The sequence below is a fragment of the Blennius ocellaris genome (genome assembly GCF_963422515.1).
Source record: "Blennius ocellaris genome assembly, chromosome: 14".
NCBI classification, from domain to species: domain Eukaryota; kingdom Metazoa; phylum Chordata; class Actinopteri; order Blenniiformes; family Blenniidae; genus Blennius; species Blennius ocellaris.
This window is the reverse complement of record NC_137663.1, coordinates 11,287,570-11,297,053: the sequence shown is the minus strand read 5'-3', so window position 1 is coordinate 11,297,053 and position 9,484 is coordinate 11,287,570. Positions and strand designations below refer to the sequence as shown.

The 9,484-nt window shown below is 39.0% G+C and overlaps 1 protein-coding gene across 1 annotated transcript in view; it reads right to left on the bottom strand.

Moving 5' to 3' along the window:
- Nucleotides 1-2,086: 2,086 nt before the first annotated feature.
- Nucleotides 2,087-9,484, bottom strand: part of LOC308139496 (organic cation/carnitine transporter 2-like) — a gene marked incomplete at both ends in the record, with an annotated part of 7,434 nt that continues 36 nt past the window's right edge. The window contains 11 exons of the mRNA XM_080508957.1: nucleotides 2,087-2,156; nucleotides 2,412-2,547; nucleotides 2,670-2,852; nucleotides 3,712-3,926; nucleotides 6,322-6,329; nucleotides 6,852-6,978; nucleotides 7,152-7,320; nucleotides 7,407-7,561; nucleotides 7,649-7,752; nucleotides 8,427-8,609; nucleotides 9,314-9,484. The exon at nucleotides 9,314-9,484 is cut by the window's right edge and continues 36 nt beyond it. Coding sequence (XP_080365083.1) covers nucleotides 2,087-2,156; nucleotides 2,412-2,547; nucleotides 2,670-2,852; nucleotides 3,712-3,926; nucleotides 6,322-6,329; nucleotides 6,852-6,978; nucleotides 7,152-7,320; nucleotides 7,407-7,561; nucleotides 7,649-7,752; nucleotides 8,427-8,609; nucleotides 9,314-9,484 — 1,521 coding nt within the window. The remainder of the gene's footprint in view (nucleotides 2,157-2,411; nucleotides 2,548-2,669; nucleotides 2,853-3,711; nucleotides 3,927-6,321; nucleotides 6,330-6,851; nucleotides 6,979-7,151; nucleotides 7,321-7,406; nucleotides 7,562-7,648; nucleotides 7,753-8,426; nucleotides 8,610-9,313) is intronic.

Sequence of the window (9,484 nt, the reverse complement as noted above, 5' to 3'; positions counted from 1 at the left end):
CAACTTTGTTTCTAATATGCCATATATTAAAATTGTTTTACCATTAAAGGTATACAGGAGGATTTTCAGGAATTTTAGGAAAGAATCGCCCTCTCCACCGTTTGAAAAAAATGCGCATGCGCAACGCTGTACTTGCTCCCGAGACGGAACGCCTACTAAAACGCGTGCGAGAGACATGCACGAGCCCAGTTCTCCTCGTGCACGCTCTGTTTACAAGTCACAAGTCGGCATCGCTCACATAAGCTCACTTTACAAGAAGATTTGCATCAGAGGGGGTGAAACTGTGTAAAAATGTCCGAGAATAATGCGTCGGGTCGGCCACCGGCATAATGAGAACCGTGTGGAGTGAGCTGCGCGCAGGGACGAGCTCGTACGATGGGCTTACGTCATATATCACCAGAATGATTGACAATTGGGAGGACCAGTTATTTTGATGATCCACCCGGAAGAAGAAAATCCTCTACTATACCTTTAAGATTTTTTTGAACAAGGCTTCACAATCTCCACTTTATGTTTCACAGGAGAACCCCCCCCCCCCCCCCCCCCCAACAAAAACCCCAAAATAAAAGAATAAACACAAGTAAACAAAAACAAACCAGAACACTGAACATCTTGGCAAAAGGGCAATCTGGTACACATAGAGGTTCAACTCCCTAAATAAACACGGCACTGCCCCATACATATCGATATAGAGCCAATCAGATGCGCACAATATAAAAGACCAACCCAAAGTATATTACAATTCCAAGTACATATTATTACTTACTATGTTATTAAAGGATTCCACCTCTTTTATGAAAAAATCTATAATAAGGTTTAAATGTGCTGATATTTTCTCCAGTGTATAGACCTTCACTGTTCTTTCCATTGGTTTACTGTAGGAGGCCACCGGCATCAAGACCTTAAAAAGATAATTGTTTTCTTTATTGAGCAAATCGTTCGGAAGTATTCCAAAGACAAAGGCAAGCGGGTTCCACTTGCTGGAAATGTTCCCTCGCATTATTAACTTCAGGGAGGGACTTATTATATTGTTCCCACACATTATTATAATTTTTTTCTCCATAACCGCTCCGTGGACGTTGAAGATTTCAGAATGCTGGTTCAGTGTCTCTTCTGCCCCGGAGGTAGCGATAACTCCAGCGATAACTCTTTGGCGGTAGAAAGACAAACAACTGGTGCATATCACATCAAAGACAACATCACACGCATAATTGAACACCATCTGACAACTCCAGACATTTTACAAAGCAAATCACATTCACATAAACTCATTTTAGAAATGGACCTTTAACAGACACACAGCAAGCAGATGTGAAAGACGATGTCCTATGTTCTATAGTTCTCCCAACATATGGTGGAGACAGAGGACAGCCTTCCTGCTCTCTGACAACCACCATTGTGAGTGTGGTTTATTGTGGTCCGCCATCTTGTTTTGTGGTTCCGTCCCAGGTGATTGTAGGACAACTCGTTTCACAAAATAGCAATCCTGGACGACGCGTCTATTTACAGCACCCTCAGTGGACAAGTCATCAACGGATGAGATTTCAGAATTTTGGGGCGAAAATAAATCCTGTACAATGTAGTTTTAAATATAATTTCTAATTGATATTTTATATACATTTCATTTATCTAGTATACGTCCATATATATTTAGTATAGTATCATATGGCTTTGTTTCTCGGGAAGAATGTTTTTTGTGCACATGACACCCCACCCACCCGAAACTTCGGCAATGCCGTGTGCTGCACATGCGTGTTCCAGCTCTCTAATGACCATATCAGTCATATATTTTAATCCTGTTTATCAAGTAACGTCGCTACTGTATGAAATCCCACAGCCCCTAAATATGTCGGAAAGCGCACTTACGTGATGCACCTGAACGCATCACTCAAAGCAGTCAGCTACGAAGTGGCATTATCCCGTTCCGACATCGGGGCACTACAATGTCTTTACACCGTTGCTCATTGATCATTATTAATAGCTAAACTGCCAAAACACAACATTAATGGTACCATGTGATCCTTATGATGTAAGAAATCCCTACAGATACAAAACAGTTCTTCAAATGTATTCTAATTACAAACAATCAAAACTGACTCTCAAGCATCCCCACAGACTTTGAGTTTGCTTTTCTCTTCATGCACGGGCACTTTATCCTGTTGAGAGACACAAGAAATAAGATGTTATTGATTTTGGTGTTCTACATAAGGAAAATTGTGACAATGGATGATGAACTATTTCTATACACAGATATCATTATAATAATCAGTGATGTCAGAGCCTCTTCATTATAATGAGAATTGTTTTTACTGTGATTCTTACATCAGAACACCTATAAAATCCAAATCACATTAAGTTACATGACTGTTACATGCATATAACACATCAAGAAGCTGCTTTGAACGTCTCACCTTTGTCTTTTTTGCATCTGCTGAATAGTCTGAGGAAGAGGCTGGCCAAAACTCTCCGGTAGGAATATACTGGCAAAGACAGCCAGGAAGCAAAGAGTCCCCAGTACAATCTGAGGCAGGTACTTAGAGTATACACCTGCACAAGGTAGTGGAGAAAAATACAATGAGAGAAAGGCTTGAACCATTGCACTAGGTTCAAAAAATCATGGAGTGGAAAAACAACTTGCTGTTATTGATCCTTCAGTTCAGTGTACTCACTCAGCTCTAGTATAAATGGTGAAATACAGCTTCCAACTCCAGACACGGCGGAACACATCCCCATTCCCGTGTTCCTGAGTGCTGTTGGGTAAAGCTCAGCGGTGTACACATACATCAGGGACAAACCAGCTGTGACACCAAATTTTCCCACCATTTCCAGAGTCATAGACAGACCTGACAAATCTAAAGTGAGAGAAGACAATCAGGACATGGGAACAGGATGTTTAATGCTCATCTTGTTTAATTATTGTACTCCGCCTGCTGGTGTTAAAATCAGTTGTGGTCGAGTGCATTGGAGACATGTTCTTGCCTCAGTGCAAACAACAAGACAAGTCTGCAGTCAATGGTGCAGTGTTTTAATATTCTCAGAGTGCAGGAGTACCTGTTGTTGTACCCTTAGAGTTTTCATTAAAATATTGCCACAACATTGTTCTTTGAATATATTAAATACCAGCATTAGCATATGGGCTCCTCCAGACCATATAAACCTGTGTGTATAGCTGGAGAGACATATTTTAGAAAAGAGAACAGTCTGTTTGTCACTCTGACAATCAGAAGTTATGTTAAAATGTTCATGTCCTCTCATTATTACTGTTTGACAGATCAACCCATATAATGTGAAATTGTTGATGTGCAATTGTATATTAAAGAAAAGGAGAAAGTAATATAATTGGTTATGGCCCTTATTTGAATGGATTCCAATAGATCCTAAGATTACTGTATTTGTTAGGGTTAGGGTTTAAATTGTTGATGTGTAAGTGTATATTAATGAAAAGGAGAAAGGAACATAATTGTCATGCACATTGAGACTAAAAACCAAGGTGTGGTTCTTTCTCCCCACACTTTAAAAACAATTGTTTGGGTTTAATTATTGACTCTAAAATTGACAATAGCTGTGAATGTGTGTGATTGTTTTGTGACCAGGGTTTATTCTGCTTAGACCATATAGCCAGCTCCAGCTCCCTTAAGTTAAAGTATTGAAGAAACTACAGTAGATATTGAGAAATTGCAGACGATTGTTTTGTCAGTGTTTATAGTTTACCTTGAGGAACCAGTTGAATGCTATAAAGTGATGCTCCTCCAAGCACCATTATGCAAATTACAGCCAATCGGCGAGGAAGGTATTGCAGAGCCAACCAGCTGCTAATGTATGCTGGAACCTCTACAGCCGCTGAGATGAAGCAGCTGATGTATGGGTCAGTATGAAGCTGGGATGTGTTCAGGGACAGTCCAATGTAGCCGGTAGTCATAGTGAACCTGGAAAAATGTCAAGTAGGTTTTACTGGAAGTGTCATTAGTCATTAGTCCTTCATTTGTATCCCACTGCAAATTACAGCTTATTATCGGTTTGTGTCAGTTGGTCTGTATGGATACTCACCACAACAGGGAGAGGATCACAGTGATGTTTCGGATGCCTGCATTCTTCACAAGGGTGAAGATGTAATATTTTGATGGTTCCTCATCACCCTGCAACTATATTGCCTCAGTGTTAGAAGTAGCCTCTGTTTCAGCAATGCTGTTCAGATCTGAGGAAAGCAACATTCGCCGGCTGCTAAACAAATGACGGATGTTGAATTATGGTTGGACACATCTGGACGTCATCTAATACTCACATTGATAGTAATTCCTAAGTTTTACCATCGTGTCACATATGCATTGAGAAGTCACAACATACTGGATAATTCTTAAAGCAACATTTCATTTCATTTCATTTCATTTTATTGAGAGCCCCATTAGCTTCTGACTTATTGCAGGAGCTATTCTGCCTGGGGTCTCCTTCAATTTCATTACAAATTAATACATAAAAAGCAACATAAACACACATACACACACACAGACACAACAACAAACCAAACAGTGGAAGTTCAATGTGAAACAAAAAACATATCACATAATGATAGCAACATTATCATTTTGCTATCACCTACTGACAAGTTTAAATTAACAATCAGAATTCATTCTTGTGTAAACAGAAACACTTTCAACTTCTTTTGAAAACATATTTTGTTGTTCTCTGACAACAAAAATCCAGGTAAAGCATTCCAGGCAACCATGGCTCTGTAACAAACAGCTCGCTGCATTTGGTTAGTTTTACAACCGGGTAAAGCACACCTTGTGTCAATGGCCTGACGTGTTTCATAATTATGGTTATCTGAGAAAAATGACAATTTATTATATATGATTTGGGGTGTTTTTGTAACAATTACATTCCTCGTAAATGTTGTTAGGAAGTACTTTAATCTACATTTAACTGTTAACCACGCCAAACTTTCATGCATTGTCCTCACATTGGTTCTATATGGACAACCTAAAATAATTCTTGCCGCTTTATTATGAGCTATTTGCAACTTTTGTAGGTTCTTTTCATTTGTGTTTGACCAAACAACTGATGCATAGTCTAAGTACGAAAGTACAAGTGATTGAACTATTCGCTTGGTCAACCACTTGGGAATACATTTTCTAGAATATTTAATCATGCCCATACTCCTCCCCATTTTCTTCAATACATTATTAATTTGACTGGTCCACGACAGTTTAGAATCCACTATTACTCCCAACAATTTTGCATGATCTACTTGTTCAATTGTCATATTTCCTGAGGTCAGATGTAACATCGGTTACATGTTGTTTTTAATAGGTGGTTTGAGCCAACTACCATGCATTTAGTTTTTTCAACATTAATTACTAATTTGTTTGCTCTAATCCATTGGATTACTAAGGCTAGTTCCTCATTTAGAATATTATTAAGTTGGATATCTGTTTGTGCAGATACAAATACGGTAGTGTCATCTGCATATGTAGCCATGGTTGCATTTTCCAATACCAGGGGAAAATCATTAGTAAAAATTGAAAACAAAAGGGGTCCCAAACATCTTCCCTGAGGCACTCCACAATCCATCTTCACAACATCAAGGACGCATATAACGTCTTCCCCCTCCCCCACCTTGGACAATCAGATCATCTATCCCTGTTTCTCACACCAGGATACAGACCACTCATACTAAGAACAATGTCTGAAGTGAGTTACGTACAGATTTGATCTGAAAATGCCATCCTACAGCTCCAGACATGTATGCACAGGGGAGTTAATGGACTACACATCCAATGTTCTGTTTTATATGAAAACATGCCAGGATAATGTCACAATCACACATTCAATCAAATGTTATACTGAGTAACTGAACCATTGTAAAAAACAGAACTTTTACTGGAGTAAAATTTAGACACTAACAGCATATGCAATTGCGTTCAATATTCATTACACATTTTTTCTACACTCTTCTCATCTCCAGGTAGGACATCCATAGAAATATCACTATTGTTACATTATTCCTTTATTTATCTAATCAGTACTTTCCAGCTATTGTAAATAAACATCCTGGTGTGCTGTTTCCACCTGCTAACATCAATATGATAATCACTATAACTTAAGAATTCTTTAAATTGGATACAATTCTCAGTTTATTCATAGAATGATTCCCTGAAAAGAAAATTGCTTATGATGTTGATTACTATTAGCATGCCTCAACCGGCAAAGAGCAAGCAATGTGTGCTTTGGAGTGGAGTGAGCTGTTACTTGAAGTTCAACATTTTTCTCTTGGTAATTTTTGTCAGGGAGGCAAGACTTTATGCTTTCAGGAGTCTGACTTACCTCAGGAACTTAAAGAGTAAAATTAACAATGTTTATTTTTATTGAGCTCACTCCTTTTAGAGAGCTCACTTTGTCTTCATCACTAGAGCACTTTCTAAATAAACTGCAATGAAAATATCACTTTTTCACTGAGAAACTGTTTTTGCGTGGCTTGGACCATTGAAGGATGGCAGTTATGTCACATTCCAGCAGCTTGGATGCTGGGGCATAACAATTGTGCTTCCACAGTTCAAATACATGCATTTTTTTCTAGCTGGTGATTCATGTGTGACTGTGGTTTGGCCCTGTGATTGCCATGAACCTGACCATGCTTTACTCTCCTGCATGCAGCTTGCAATCTGTTCTGTGTAATTCAAACTGCTCCCGGGATAGACTACAGTAAACCATGACATTGTTCTTGAGCAGTGATTTCACCAAATACATGCTTTATTTTTAATGTTGTGTCTGCTCTGTGCAATCTGAAGCTGATGTTCATGTTTGACACACTTTTACTGACAGGATCTGCATGATTTCAGTCGAAGGCAACTTACATGTACACCGTCAAAGATAGGTTGTGGAGCTTCGACTTTGTTCTTCTTGGCAGCCTTTCTCAATATGGCCTCTGCCTCATCTGCTCTCCCCTGAGAGAGCAGCCAGCGAGGAGACTCTGGGATGAACCTGCCTCAAACAGAGCCCAGATTTAGAATGCTATCAATTGTACTACCTGCTTCAGTGAATCTTTTTTTTATTCTTCGAGTTCAAAAAATGTGATTCATTAAAATATAAATTAGTTTACAGTTTTCTACATGTTTTTATGTTCAGCTTAAGTTGTCATCATTGAATACACTTACCACCACAAGGGCAGGTACAGAAAGCCAGCCAATGACAAAGCCAACATGAGAGATGTCCAGTCCCTTAAGAAGTAAGCGAAGAGAGGCAAAAACATGTAGCCAACAGCAAAGCTCAGAGTTATACCCAAGGATAAGAGGACCCGCACTTTTCCAGTAAGGATCTCACTGCCTGCACAAAGAAAGACAAATATTCCCTCAATAACAGTTTAGAAAATGTTAATTGTAGCATGTGAAATATAAAATGTGCACATTTACCTAATACAAAAGCAGATACATAATTGGAGATTTGTCCTAAACCATTGAGGAAAAAGAGGATGACGAAGACTACCCAGGAACGCGAAAAAATTGCAGCAAAAGTGAAAATGGCTTGAACTCCCATGGTCATGAATAAGACAGGCTTTCTTCCAAATCTAGGAAAAGAAGTTGAATGACAAGTATAAACCTCACAAGTTCCCATATAAAAAGTAATAAAAACTCACAAGTTGCTTTAACTTTACCTGTCTGAAATGGTTCCTGAAATGAGGCTTCCAGATAAAATTCCCAAGAATAAAACAGTGGATGTGAAAGGCTTTTTCCACTGCTCACTGCAAACCAAGTCAAACTGAAACATCCACACATGATCAATTGATAAGTAAATTTGTACTTTATATTAAAGATTAGTACTTGGTATAATGGGAATTAACATTTTGCAAGTTATCGTTGATTCATGCATGTTTGTGTTGTTCGCTGCTTTACGCCTGCCAGGCCACGAATCATTGCACCTTGTACTTTTGAGAAGATATTTTAACTGTGCCGCTCTGAGTTGTCTTCAAGGTCTCTGGCCTTCGGGCTGGAGGAATATCTTATCTTAAAGCGTTCCTACCTTCTCAGCTCACATAGAAGCATACTTACACACACACACACACACACACATACACCAGTGTAAACCTTGCTTTGTTGTATCATGGAATGAGAATGCAACCGCCTACTTCAACGTTGGGAATAAGCGGGCAGCAGAGGGAAGAACTTCACAGATTGATGAACGAGCTGTGACTTCACTCTCTGCCCTTGCGAAACAATCTTGATTGTTTTGACTAATATTTCTCTCGATACTGGGGTTGTCTCTTTTCTCTCATTCTAGCAGGTTTTTCACCTAACATCAATTCAACGCTTTAATGAATGAACCACAAGTATCAATGTCTGTGTAATTTGGCAAACCTGAGCTACAAATCCTGGCCAAGTGATTTAAATTGAATTGAAAAAAGCCTCCAGGTACAGAAGGACAAAGACACAGACCTCAGAGACCAGGGTGGACTGGTAGATGTCCTTGCTGTAGCTCCAGCCGTCCACACAGCTCTCCTGCTCCAGATCAGTGAGGTTGACATCCCTGCCAGGAAGGAAACCCTGAGCAGAGAGATTTCTGACCACATCCAGCCTGTATCTGCTGCATCTGCTCAGCTCCTGTTTCCCATCCACCACCTCAGAATCACAACAGCAAAAACTTCAGTGTCTTTTGTAGCAGTTTTTCATTACAGAACTGATTCTTGTACTATATAAGGAAAAACCTGTGATCCTATGGTGAGCGTCCAAGAGTAAAACATTAACAACTGTGTCCTTACATAACATTTATCTACACAAATATATACTCATCACAGTATGGAGCAGATTGATCTTTGTATGGAGGTGGAGTTTTCTAACATAGTCATTTTGATTTCAGCATCATTCAATCACAGATTTTATCAGAAGTAATTCCTCCACCATTAACAATTCTAACACCAAAAAACTAGAATGTCTTCATTTCAAATGTCCTCATTTTCTTAGACTATTAGTTTATGGAAACATTCTTGTGTTACTACAACTACGATCAAGGCTTTAAATATATTTCAGGTAGATGTGACTATTAGTCAAGTCATGGTTAATAGATTAATAAAGCTTTGAGGCTTGAAATGTAGAGGAAAACCTTCATACAGTACCTGCACTATGAGAGTGGAAAGCATGATTTTTATTTTATTTTTCTGAATAAAGCCTGATAATCAAATATGTCATTTATCAAGGGGGTAAAGGGCCATTACAAGGAAAACACAATCAATGAAATGAAAATTTCAAATAATAACATGAAGGATACCAGTGAAATAATTTTCTGATGACTTGAAGTAAAATGTACACACAGTAGAATCACAAACCTCTATTGGGATGACGGCTCTGTACCAATCAACGGTCAAGTTTACATCAGGAATCAGGCAGTGGTGAGCCGGAGTGTCCGCCACAAAGACGATGAAAAAACCTCCCAGTCCATTGGTCAAGATGCTGACACAAATCAGGAAGAAAACCTGTTGCTGGAAGCGTCCCCAATG